This window comes from Anabrus simplex, chromosome 11 (assembly GCF_040414725.1).
Source record: "Anabrus simplex isolate iqAnaSimp1 chromosome 11, ASM4041472v1, whole genome shotgun sequence".
Classification (NCBI taxonomy): domain Eukaryota; kingdom Metazoa; phylum Arthropoda; class Insecta; order Orthoptera; family Tettigoniidae; genus Anabrus; species Anabrus simplex.
The window spans coordinates 15,593,254-15,607,439 of NC_090275.1; the positions used below are offsets into that span (position 1 = coordinate 15,593,254).

Below are 14,186 nucleotides of genomic sequence, written 5' to 3' on the forward strand. Positions count from 1 at the left end.
CCACAACTGAAACCCTTAACATTCGAACCTCACAAAAGGCCAATCGCATCCACAGTAACCTTTCACTTGAGTTTCAAAAATACAGGAGAAAGAAACCCGGCAATATTCCATATTAACACGTTGAGCACCAAATAAAAATGGGGAATTTTCTTCTGTGGATCAAAAATACATTTCTATTCTCTGATATTTCAGTAGTAACATTACACCATGCATCTAATTGAAAAGTAAAAAAAATGTCAAAAACAAAGTAAAGCTTACGGCGATATCTGCTGTGACCTGTCGGAAAAACTTATTGCCATAGCATTCGCGCAAGTAGACTCTGACTGCATGTGTTGCAAATGCTGTCTCATCCCCAGCTTGTGACCCCTGCAAGGAGGAACTGAGTGAGAAGCACAAGGTAAGCACGTGCTGGGTAACAATTCTGGATTACAAGTTCACAAGAGCTGCACAAAAACAATGAAATTCTCTTCATCTCCTTAGTTTGCCCTTGACACCCAACCACTACAGAAGAGTCAGTAAAATGATTTTTAACTCGATAGTAATAGAGGTAGTGGAACTGACACCTGTCACTTCGAGCTGATACAACTTCTTTGCGTCAATTTCCTGCATTCATACATTTCCTAATTTGGCTGTTTGTATCAATATTCTCTTTGTATTTGCATGGGAGAGTGAATGAAAGGCAAGCTCCAACCTATCTCATATCTGAAGGTATAATATCAGAACCATGGCCTACCAGGAACATTCAAGACAGACACTGGTGTCCACTGTGTTGTTCAACGTGTTAATATGAATGTCAAATAAATAACAACACTTGTCAACTTCATACAAACTAAATAAAAATTCTGTTTCAAATCACATCCATACTAGACTGTGTACAGAGCAAGGCAAACCCAATACACCAGGGAATTCACAGGCCGTTGGAGATCCTGTGTGATGGCCATGTGGAGCTTCCCCGAAAGAAACTTCCCACTTGCTGACAGCCAGCACCTGAACAGTATCTGTGTTAAAGTGAAATGTGATGCACAAAACAACGAATACAGTGAAACCCTGATATTACGTGCCTGTTTAGTACACTATCTGCCAGGATGAATAGCTCAGACGGTAGAGCGCTGGCCTTCTGAGCCCAACTTGACAGGTTCGATCCTGGTTCAGTCCGGTGGTATTTGAAGGTGCTCAAATATGCCAGACTTGTGTCAGTACATTTACTGACATAAAAAACTCCTGCAGGACAATATTCTGGCACCTTGGCAACTCCAAAAACTGTAAAAGTAGTTAGTGGGGCATAAAATCAATAACATTATTATTATAATTATTATTATTATTATTATTATTTAGTACATTATCTTGAATAATATGAGGGGTTTTTTCCTGAAGTCACCACACATCTCATACATAAAGAATTAAAATTTACTCTATATACTGCACTCGATTTCCATTAGTGGAATACTTTCGATTCATTTTCAGTAATGCTTGGACAAAAAGCTAAATTTTTGTCACTTTTTCTTGCTAAGGTCATTAATCTGTTAAGTATTCTATCCTGTTTTGCTCTTTAGCATATATATAAATCGATCTATCTACATGACTGTTAAACTGCACGTACAGATGGTTGTCTTTCACTTACTACGAGAATCCAGTTACCTTGCCAATGCCCAGTATCACCCGCATAGGTGTACTGCTTTTAAAACACAACAGTCACCCAAGTTTAATAGTGCAATCCTAATTAAAATACAGTTCTGTACTGTACTACAAAAACAAATATCATCTGGACGACATCTCTCTGCATGGACTCATGGTTGGCACTTGGGGAACGATTCCTAAATTTTTGGGATCGTATGACATCGCCATCGGTGCCATCAGAAGGTCATCAACCATATTCCGACCACAATAGTGCATACGTGCTCTCTTCTTCATCATCATCTTTTTATATACAATTTATTATATTTTTCTTGTTTGTGTTTCATATCCCTATTTTAATGCATAACTCTGTGACCATTATACTTTGCCCTTGTGCCAGCCTCCTTATGGAGGAAATTGTAATAAATAAATAGCTAATAAGTATGAATACTGGTACAGGTGGACCAACTGCTTGGCCTCCATGCTCATCTGATCTAAATCCATCAGAATTCTTGGTGTCTGGATACTTACAGCTATACACAATTGGTGTTGAGAATGAAACAACACTTAGTGGACGAATTGTGTAAACTTGTCACATGGTATGATGCACAGAAGCCTACTGTATGACGGGAGGGCAAGCTAGTGGCAGCATTTTTAACGCTTCTTGTAAGGTAAGGTAATCAACAGAGTACCCTTTTATCTTGGACTCATGTTTATATAATCTTTTTATTTTCTCTACACATGAGGAATTCAGTCCTGCAATTTTGTTGTGTATTTTCATCATCTCCTGTAATACTCCACTCCATCACTTTAAGACTCTTCTCGATGAGCCTACATGGGCTGTCAGTCAAACAGGATCTGCAACATCCCATGAATTCCCCAATGCATTAGGTTTGTCTCTCCCTGTATTATATTGGTGCTGATCAAGATCTAAACATAAAAGAAAATATGTGGAATATTATAACAAGAGGTTGAGAACATCAAGTAAAAAAAAAAAGTAACGGTATAAAGTGAAGTCAGCTTTAGAAAATAAAATGGCATGTTTATATCTTTATAAATTACTAAATACAAACAATATGTTCCTCTCCTCACTTCTAGGACTGCCCCACCCTACCTTTGTTTGGTTCCAAGAGCCTATCAAACATCACATGCTGTAGGACTCCTTCAGATGACCACGGCAAGGTCTATCTAAGCCACAGAACACACATTTCACCAAGAGTGTAACAAATCATCTTTCACATGAAGTCACTGATATATTAACACTATAGTCACTTGCTCACTGTGCTAAAGAGCTAGAGCTTATGCTGATGGTAGCGGAGCTGCCCAGCGTTGACCCCTGGTCCTGGTAGCTGAACTGTGGGAAGTAGGGTTGATTTTGCTCCAATTCCTCTTCGATACTGTTAAGGTGACCTGCATGTTCGGGAGGAGTCAATTCTACAGATTCTCCAGTAAATTCAGAATCGAAGTAACGTGTATCCGTATCTGACGTCACTTGAGGCTTAAACGGAGGAGGAATCTGAAACAAGGAACACAAACAGACTGATTAAAAGCTTAAAAATTCAAGACATTTCCAAAAATGATTAACATTTGGAGTAGGAGCAGTATGGCTTCAGAGGTAACATGCCAACTATACATCTTCAGTGCCAGAATACTGATGGCAAAACACTAGGAGGATGGCAAGAACCCATTCATAGTATGCCCGGATATTGAAAAGGCAGATGACTGTGTCGCATGAGTGAAGATCTTGAGGAAGAGGAAGGTGCCTAAAGGAAATATCAGCTGTTGAATATGGACTGTACCAGTTGCAAGAGAGTAGGAGGGTATTCTTCATGTGGTCCAGCAGAGCACTGCACTGTCTCCACTAGTTTAACGTAGTCATGGATGATACAATGGAGAGCATTAAGCAAACATTGGGTGAAAATGCAGTTGCCCTTGCCAATGATGTCATGATTTGGGAAAAAATGGAAGACAAGGTGCAGCAAGACTTGACGTGCGGAAAACCCAAGTTTCAAGAGTTCAACCTCATGATCAGCAAGACTCCCATGGTGACGGCTGACCAACAAGCATCAGCCCACCAGTCCGAGAGTGTGGGTGGTTTCAGCTACATTGGCGGTATAATCTCCATGGAAAACTTAACCATAAGAGAGATCACTAACAGGGTGCAAAAGACTTCCCACTTCTATCAACGAGGGAGGATCTTTCTTTGCCGTGATGAGATTCTGGCAATGTTCAGAAGCCACGTCATACCAATCTTGACTTATAGTATTGAAACATGCGCCCTTGTCAAGACTGCATGCATCAAAGATGAACTTCCTGAGGTTCACTATCCAGATGACCAAGATGGACAGGTTAAAAACTGAGGAGGCGAGACAGGAAGCTGGGATTAAGACATCTCTACCATAGAGAGTCAGCACATCGGACAAGTGACAAGGATGGAAGCTTACTTTCTTTTGCTGGAGATCGTTCCAATTAATAGAACTGAAGAAAGGATGCTGCATTATTTCCTTGGCATCATCTGGTCCACCACCAAGTCTCTGGTTGGGGTCCTTGATCAACAGTCCACCCAGCATGTCCTTGGCCTCGTTCGAGATGGTCCGAGGAAACTTAACCTGTAACAAGAAAGATTATGTGAGAGACAACATTCTCACAATCAACATTCTCAATAATGTGGCCACGATACGAATTCTAAAACATAAGAAACTTTTAAAAATGAAATGTTACTTCCCTGTGATTCATACTCTACATAAAACTGGAAGTGAAATTAATAGTCATTTAAAATTACAAGCTTACTTTAACTCTTGTGAGGAAACAAGTAGAAGTTCTTCAGTCTGTCAAAAACTAAAAATACTAATAGTGTGGTGGCATGTGGCATCCGGAGAGGCCTGGTGCAGGTCTTTTGATTTGACTCCCGTAGGTAAACCTGCGCGTCGTGATGAGGATGAAATGATGATGAAGACAGCACGCAAATCCAGTCCCCGCGCCGGGGAAATTAACCAATTATAAAATTCCTGACCCTGCCGGGAATTGAACCCGGGGCCCCTGTGACTAAAGGCCAGCACGCTAACCATTTAGCCATGGATCCGAACAATAGTGTAATGATCAACATATATTATGAATATTAAACATTTAAAGCCCTCACTATAAAGAGCAGTCCCTCCCTCGGGCTAATGGCTCACTGGGACAATACTCAGAAAAAATAAAGTGAAACCTCATTAATGCGTTCCTCATTAACAAGTTTTCCCCACTTAACACGTCATAAATTCGAAGTCCGATTCTCATCGTATTAAATCTACTGTATATAAAAATACCTCACTTATCGTGTCACGAATTTTCATTATTACCGCTTAGTAACATCACAATTTTCCTAGCCCTGAAAATGTTGTTTGTCATCCCTTGTGAAAGAAACATGGCTTCTCATGTAGGAGCTGTCGCTACAATTGCATAATTACGGAAAAAGGCCTTAAATTCCTGAACTTCACAGGATAAGTTGCACCTTCAGGGAGCAAGCCGTTAGCCTCAGGAGCGTTCAGTTCTGCTTGCTGGCTCAAAGCAAGATTGCTGAATAACACAGTGAGCCTATAGCTTGTATTTCGTATTCCATTCAGAAGTTGGAAATTTAGTTTGTGTTGAGTGGCACAGTGAGTGTAGTGAATATTTGTTGCATAATACGGTACCCTATAACTGGATTAGGAACATAATCGTGTGAAATTGATTTGTCTTGTGATAGCCTAGTTATGGATAAGGAAAAAGTCGTGAAGTTCCTTACTAATAAAGACAAAATTAAAATCTGTCAGAAAGAGGGCTGGCGTCCGCATCTTGAAGCGCGCAGAGGTCGCAAATGTTGAACTCACACCTTCGAGTTTTGACTCAATCATTCATGTTCGTTGAAGTTTATTGAAAATGGCAGCCAAAGTCATTTGTGCCAGTCGCACATGGTTGAGTGTAATCTCCAATTCATTGTCAAAGGGCGTGACCAGAAAATAATGTTTAATAACCCACTGCTCCAAAATAAAAGGCTTCTACTAACATTTGTTTTAGAAAGAGTGTGATCTGCAACAATAATTTGGTATTTTTATCCGTCCCTGTGCGCATGTTTCCGTATTTGTTGTTTGGTGTTTTTCACAACTTTCAGTGCAGTTATTATTTTATAAGCCCCAGCAGAAAAGGTTTTCATATTTGTTGTATCGTGTTTTCCACACCTATTAATATGTTCCTCTCATCTTTAGATATGGTAGATATAGTTTACACTGTACCCGCGGATACACAATGTAAAATGCCCTCACGTCGGAAAAAATCATATTTAGTGTTTCCATATCCCTTTTGGATAGCTTTTATTCGTATATTCAGTAGTACATTTTCGCACTTAACACAAATTAATTTGTTGTTGCCCCTGCAGAAACATCTTAACGAGGTTTAAATAAATAAATAAATAAATAAATAAATAAACAAACAAACAAACAAACATCATTAGAACAGAAGATACAGAAAGTAAGACTGAGATGGTTTGGACATGTAAAAAGAATGGGAAAGGAACGGGTAGCAAGAAGGGAATTGGAAAGAGAAGTTAAGGCATATAGACCAGTTGGAAGACCGAGAAGAAGGTGGATGGATCAGATTTGGAAGGACATTAGAGAAGCTGGATTGGATGTGGCGGAGGTAATGGAGCAGAAAAAGTGGAAGGACAGAAAGGAGTGGAGGAGGCTTGTTAACCACACCCAGGTGGAACATTGATGATGATGATGATGATGATATTTAAACTTAATTTTATGCTGAAGTAGTTTTCAACAGACTGAAGAACCTCACAATGGTTTCCACTGAAAAAAAGTACTTTGTGTATTAGTCTCTCGTGCTTCATCCCAAAGCATTTTATCAGTGTTCTAGTACATTTTCTTGGTTGTTATTATTAAGCATATGGCATATATGACAAACAGAGATTAAAATACCAAATATGTACATAGTTGACAAGAATTACATAGATTGGTGGTGGTGGTGATTATTGTTTTAAGAGGAAGTACAACTACGCAACCATCCTCTATATAACACTAATCAGAGGGAAAAATGGAAGGGATCCGACACTCCGATAAATGAAGATATCAGCCAAAGGAAGACAAGGGCCACAAAGGGCGTGAAAATGAAAGACTCTCTAGCTCTCGCAAACCTAATAGTGTCGGGGTCGTAAAAGAACAAGAGTAATAATAATGTTATTTGTTTTACGTCCCACTAACTACTCTTTTACAGTTTTTGGAGACGCGGAGGTGCCGGAATTTAGTCCCGCAGGAGTTCTTTTACGTGCCAGTAAATCTACCGAAACGAGGCTGACGTATTAGAGCACCTTCAAATACCACCGGACTGAGCCAGGATCGAACCTGCCAAGTTGGGGTCAGAAGGCCAGCGCCTTAACCGTCTGAGCCACTCAGCCCGGCAGAGAACAAGAGTTGACCAAGAGAGGTTGGATAGGATAGATGAAAGCTAAATGGTTAGCGTGTTGGCCTTTGGTCACAGGGGTCCCAGCAGGGTCAGGAATTTTAACCATCATTGGTTAATTTTGCTGGCATGGGGGCTAGGTGTATGTGTCGTCTTCGTCATCGTTTCATACTCATCACACGCAGGTCGCCTACGGGAGTCAAATAAAAGACCTGCACCTGGCGTCCGAACATGTCCTCGGACACTGCTGGCACTAAAAGCCATACACCATTTTATTTACATCTGACAAAGTTAAGGTGGAATACTTTAGAGATGTCCACAAATCTTAAAGCTAGGTGGTGCATGATTTGGATCAAAGAGGCTGGGTCCCTCTGGAGTTTCATGCATGCACTAATGTTAGATCACAGATATCTTTGCTCTTTTCATGACAGACAGAGGGATTTCAGCACCCCCACCCCACCCCACCCCACCCCACCCCTTCTCGCTCTCTCTCACTCTCTCTCTGAAAGATCCAAGATATCCCTGTGTATAGGAAGTGCTGGATTTGACAACTCCTGGATAAGAGGATTTGGACAATGTGCAACTAAAATAATAGCCAGTAAGTCAGATATGTCAGATATGTATTGAATGGTGTCAGTGAGCTGCTCATAGCAGTTTTCCTTTCACACCTAACAACACTTAAATAAACACAACAGTACAAACTAAGTGTATGAGGCTGATGATCAAGATATCTAAAGGTTGTTACATAAAACAACACGTTTAAATCCTTCCAATACACCTTCAATGCCTTTGTAGGTACGTTATGTGTATCCTCCTGTTTTTATAAAAAATTAAATTTCCATCCTATTTCTAGGTTTCAATCAATCAACCATCACTGATCTGCATTTACGAATGTCACCCAAGAGGCAGATTTCCTATTAATTGTTCACCTAGACTTTTCTTAAATGATTTCACAGAACCGAGAAATTTAGTGAAAGTTTCCTTTTAATAAATTATTCCCTTCCCTAATTTCTCTCCTTATAAATGATTGCTTGCTCCAATTTGTCTTCTTGAATTCCAACTTTAACTTCATATTGGGATCTTTCCTACCTTTAAAAGCTCCACTCAAACTTATTCGTCAACTAACGTAATTCCATTCCATTTCCTCACTAACAGCTCAGATCATCCTGTTTATGATATAGATATAGGGAACATGAAATATTTGTCCCGAATGAGTAAATTTATAATACCAATATACAGTAAATGGTCCGTTATTGACATTATAAATTTTCAAGCTAATTCATTCCTGGTTGCCAGCGTTTCGCCCTAGTGTGCTGAGTTGGGCTCATCAGTTCGTAAATAGCACACCCACCAAGAGGCATGGCTAGTGCATACTATTCCCTATGGGTTCCCTATGGGAATCAACATCTATATCATCTGATGGCCAGGCAGGCATCAATTTTTGGTAATGAAACAAAGTCTCTCATAGTGCATTGGCACTGCCAGTGGCTGCAAGTAGCCTACACAGTGGCCTCCATTGTCTGTCTCCACGCTGAGTGAAATGGTAGATTACGGGAAGGCCTAAAATTTAATTCTCAAATATTTGTTATTAGTGGTCCTGTCAATAAATACAGCATTATTAAAGTTATATAGAATTAAATTTCCCATCATTTATGTCTCATATATTTTTAATGTACCGGCTGTGATAACAGAGATATTAATGAATGTGTATTTTTGTTGCTCAACGCTGAGGCACGAGCAAATGGCTAAACAGAATTTAATGAAAATCGGTATGTAGAGTCGGGGAATAAAAAACTACAGTCTAAGCTATAAATAATTTTATTCACCCTGGATGAAATGGCAGTTTAGGGGGAGGCGCCTAATTTAATTTTTAAATACCTATGTTATTGGTCCTATCAAAAAGTAGGTACTACATAACAAAAGTTATAGAGAATACAATTTCCGATCATTTACGTTCTTTGCTCACCATATTTTTCTTTGGTAAAACAGAGGATTTTAGCAATGCTTCAGGGCTGGATTTCATTTTCAGAACTTCAACTTCCACTGGGTTTGCAAAGTAGGTATCCTGTACTGATACGGAGACTCTCTTATTATAATGTGCTAACATGTTGACTATTCATTTTAAATGGCAACCTAGTTTGTAGTACCTTCTGTGAACTCTCTTTTAGATCTTTGATTTCTCAGTCCCTGCTCAGAATTTTAAGGGTGCCATGCTTCTCTAAGATATCATAGTACAGTGGAACCTCGATTCTCCGTTTTTGGAGGGACGACGGAAAAAAACGTACAACACGGGAAAGTGGAAAATCCGGGAATGAATGAACTATCAACAACTTGGCTAAACATCACAAAAATGAAGTATGTATACTTATAATCTTACAAACACCCCTAAACCAAGCCAAACTACAGCCCCAATGGGCCTTCCGCTTACCAAGCGACCACTGCTCGGTCCGAAGGCCTGCAGATTACGAGATGATCAGTGTGGCGAATCCTCTCGGCCATTATTCCGGGCTCTCTAGACTGGGGCCGCCATCTCACCATTCAACAGCTCCTCAATTAAAGGCAATCGTAGAATGATTGAACCTGGAACTAGCCCTCGTATTGAGGTTAAAATGCCTGACCTGGCCGGTAATCAAACCCGGGCCTTCCGGGTAAGAGGCAGGCAAGTTAGACCGCAGGGCCGGCTCCAAACATTAATTAACAGTACGCGACTTAAAAATCTTGACACTTTACATTCAGTTTTACTGGAAAAATTTCGTCAGTTTCCTCTGAAAACTTCTTTCGGTTCAGCAAGAGCCAGAGCCAAACTCTTTGAAAAATCTAATACGGTACCCGTAACGGCAAGCCAAACAACAATCGACCGCACGTAGTTTTTAATTCTCTATCTCTGATGTAATAAAATAAAGCAGATTAGATACAAAAGCGCCCAACATAATGGTGAAATCCTCTTTTTTTATCTTCCATTGTAATTTGGTCACCGGTATACGGTTCGTAGTCAGTTTATGGAAATCTTATACCGCGAAAATTAGGCCTACATCGGCTTTTCAAGATTATGTTGAACTCGAGAATATGGTTTCAAATGTAAGTATCGATCTTCAAGTTCTCAAATGCATTAAATTCAATTCTACCTGTCACTAATCATAATCAAATTGGAAAGATAAAAAATATCATTAATACTTCTGAAATTATGATTATTCACGACCTTGAGTCAGCTGGAAAGCGCGCTCGCTGTACAAGTCGGTACGAGTGCGAAATGATACAAAGCTGTAAATGTAAGGTGTGCAAATAAAACGACTGCGGTTTTCACAACATTTTAACACAAAAACGTGAAATTCCCAGGCTTATATTAGGACGAAAAGAGTAATAGGCAATCTCAAAACCTCCCATGGCTTTATGTATGTAAGGTGCAACATCTGTTTTGGTCTCGATAATATAATCGTGTACAATAATATTAAAATACTACTGTAAATTTGTGTTACTTAAGAAGGAGCAGTTTCAATTCCTGCCTGAAAGCCCAGTGAATATACAGTGCCTTGAGGGAAATGCCGAAAACCTGTTCGATGATACACTCGAAAAAAGTAAAAATAAACATCTAACCCTGGACATAATTTAGACGTTTTGTAAGTACGAACATTTGACGAAATTCGCTTCGTGTTCAAGTAGAGCTGTCTAAGAAATGTGCTCTCTCTCCTTCCAGTTGTTGTGGACACACTCTGCTTTATGATTTCCACGGATTCTCTAAACAATACCACCGGAATGCGATGCTAAGATGGTCTCTTATGCAAGTTCGCCGCCGATCGCTTTTCCAGTACAGTACTTCCTCAAATTACTGAAAGATAGTGCAATGACGAGACGTTAACACCAAGATCTGTAAGTATGTCGTAGCCGTCCCGTGAGATACAGTTTCTTGAAAAATGCGTGATCGAGGATTTAGCGTTGATGGGACTGAAATTTCTGGACGGTTGATCCGGGAAATCGTTTCTTTGAGGAATGGATAATACAGGATTTTTACAACGTGTTTTAATTAGGATGCTCGTGGGACCACGTCATTTGAATTAATAATACGGGAAAACGTAGTTTGTGGGAACGTGAAATTGAGGTTCTACTGTATTGTTTGGGAAACGGTATGTTTTCCCATCTTCTGTAAGATTTCTCAATTCTGCCGAAAACTCTGTCTGGAGCTAAGTAGCTGTGTCACCAAATAGGGAAGAAATGGAGAATATTATTTAATAAAGTGCTTTTTTCCAAGAAAGCAGCAAGTGTGGCCAGGATGACACTGTTTTTGTTTTGGCTGCTACAAGAGTCTGAGAATAAATGTATCGTGGTAGGACCATCTTTGTGCAGTTTCTTTCCTAGGTTAAAAAGAAACTCCGATAAAGCCGAAGCAAGTTGGTTGCAACTTCTTGAGGATTCTGTTTCTAGCCAGGTATAGAAAAATATGTCTTCCTTTTTCTGCTCCTTTGAATGAATCGTGATGCAGAGATTGTATAACCACACTTGTCTAGCACAGAAAACCTCACTCACTGATAGCTTCAGAATTGGTCATTTCTGTTGCATGTCGAAACATATTCTGATGACAGCTGGGTTTTTTCTTTTATTATTTGATAAAATTGCTTTGCATGAAGTTTATGCAATCTATAACTTGTCCTTAGTGCGTTCTTCTTCTCTAGGCATGTTTCTGTCTTTATCTTCATCAGACGAATTTTACAAGTGGAGCAGGTATTAGTGTGAGGAGTTTTGAACGACAGATTGAAACACTTATAGAATACAAGGTGTCTGGGTTAAAGGTATAATAATACGAGGATTGGGGCAAAGGTCATGGCAACTAGTTCTTTTTCTTGTAGAAATGTGAATGGATCACAAACGTATACAGTATATGTCGCGTGGAAGTTCTGCAGGCATAGTGTGTTTGCAGAACAACAGATGGCTCTGTGATAGCTGGTAGTAGCGCAGCGAGGGATGTGAAATCAGTCAGTTGGTGAGTATCGTGCGAGATGGAAGTAACCTGTGTTGAGCAGCGCGCTTACATCAAAATAGCCGTTCTCCGAGGGAGAAATGCGATGGAATGTCACAGTGAATTAGTGGAAGCCCTTGGGAATAATGCCCTACCATACCGCACAGTAGCACAGTGGGTAGGAAAGTTTCAGCAAGGACGTGTGTCAACCAGTGATGAGCAACGTTCGGGACGACCTGACAGTGTGCGGACCGACGTGGCACGTGCCGTCATTGAACAGCTCCTGGATGAAGACATACGATGGACGCTACTGGAGTTAGAGAGGGCAAGTGGCATCGAGAAATGCACCGTCCACAGGATATTGCGTAATGAGCTGCAACTGCGCAAAATCGCATCGCGGTGGGTATCGCATGCACTGACGGAAGTTCAAACGTGGGTGCACTATGCAATATGCTTCGACCACCTTGCACACTGGCAACAGGACGGCGATCAATTCTTGTCACGAATAATCGCCATCGATGACTTTTGGGCCAGGGCATATGAACCAGAACTGAAACATCAGTCCACGGAGTGGAGACATGCTGAATCACCAAGGAGGTAGTACCGTCAGAATCCTTCCCCAGTCAAATTGATGGTGATCGTTGCGTATGACGTCAGGGGTGTCATTGTTTGCCACTTTGTTCCACATGGCAGAACAGTGACCGCACAGTACTACAGGGACTTCCTGGTGCGACAGGTACGACGTGGCGTTCGGGAGAAACGTCCCGATAATGTGGACAGTGCAATAATCCTGCACGGCAATGCAAAACCACATAAAGCAGAGTGTGTAGGGCAGCTACTGAGACGTTGGGGATGGGAAGAATTGAAGCAGCCACCGTACTCTCCCGACTTTTTGCCCTGTGACTTTGATCTCATTCGAATATTTTTAAAAAAAATTTTTTTTTTAATATTTGTTTTATGTCGCACCGACACAGATAGGTATTATGGCGACGGTGGTAGAGGAAAGGCCTAGAAATGGGAAGGAATTGGCCGTGGCCTTAATTAAGGTACAGCCCCAGCATTTGCCTGGTGTGAAAATGGGAAACCACAGATGGTTTGGCGGTTTGTTTCAACAACTAGGACTGGCACGTAAAAGAACTCCTGCGGGACTAAATTCCGGCACCTCGGCGTCTCCGAAGACCTTAAAAAGTAGTTAGTGGGACGTAAAACAAATAACATTATTATTATCAACAACTAGGATAACTCAAAATGTTTTCTGTGTTCGCTTGTGGTGGCGGTGGTACCACATGCGCATGCACGTAACTGCATTGTTCACGAGAAGCGCGCCAGTAACCATGTGGACTCCACAGCAGACGGTGTTCTGTGTGCTTTCGCTCGTGATTTCTGCGTAAGTATGGACTTACCACCTGATGATGTTCCCACTTTCGTAACAATCATGAAATGGGACAGGTGCCTTCGAGAATCTGAGACCTTGCTGTCGATGTCGGGCCGCCACGCCAAGCACGCAGTTTCAGAGGCTACTGTTGATTTCATCCGTGAGTCCGTCAAAAGGAGCCCTCGTAAGTCAATTCGACAAGCAAGTAGGCAGTTACAGTTACCTTATTCGATAGTACACGATGTCGTCCAAGAAAGGTTGCGCCTACGGGCGTACAAACTGCAGCTTCATCAGAAAATCAAACCTCAGGACAGGCCACAACGGAAGGCATTCGCGGACACAATTCTGGCAAAAATTGATGGGAACGAGGCATTCCTCGATTCGGTCTGTTTCTCGGACGAGGCTACGTTCCATATTTCCGGCACAGTAAACAAGCACAATTGCCGCATATGGGGATCTCAACCCCTGCACGTAGTGATAGAGTTGGAACGGGACTCTCCGAAAGTGAATGTGTGGTGTGGATTATTGAAGGACAGCATTACTGGCTCATTCTTCTTCGCAGAGCCTACAGTTAATGGAACATGTTACCTAGACATATTGGAACAGTATGTTGTGCCACAACTTCCTCGTGACATGATCTTTCAGCAAGATGGTGCACTATGCCATTATGCGGAAGTTGCGAGGGATTTCTTGAATCGCGAGTTCCCAAATTGTTGGATTGGGAGAGGTAGTCCATCAATTTCTTGGCCCCCTAGAAGCCCCGACATTATTATCTGCGCACTTTTTAGTGATAGATTTACACCCTAGTGCTGAAGTGGTCGA

At 41.1% G+C, this 14,186-nt stretch overlaps 1 protein-coding gene across 3 annotated transcripts in view; it reads right to left on the reverse strand.

Moving 5' to 3' along the window:
* Positions 1-727: 727 nt before the first annotated feature.
* Positions 728-14,186, reverse strand: part of Akt (Akt kinase) — a 319,015-nt gene continuing 305,556 nt past the window's right edge. The window contains exons 9-11 of one of the 3 annotated variants that reach the window (XR_010861220.2): positions 4,059-4,223; positions 2,729-3,130; positions 728-2,472 (exon numbers count right to left, since the gene is read on the reverse strand). Coding sequence is in view for 2 of the 3 variants with exons in the window: in XM_067155279.2 (XP_067011380.1) it covers positions 2,891-3,130; positions 4,059-4,223 (405 nt within the window). In the remaining variant the exon portion in view is untranslated. Of the gene's footprint in view, positions 2,473-2,557; positions 3,131-4,058; positions 4,224-14,186 lie in introns of those variants that run through there. The other 2 variants (XM_067155279.2, XM_067155280.2) reach the window with 2 other exon arrangements.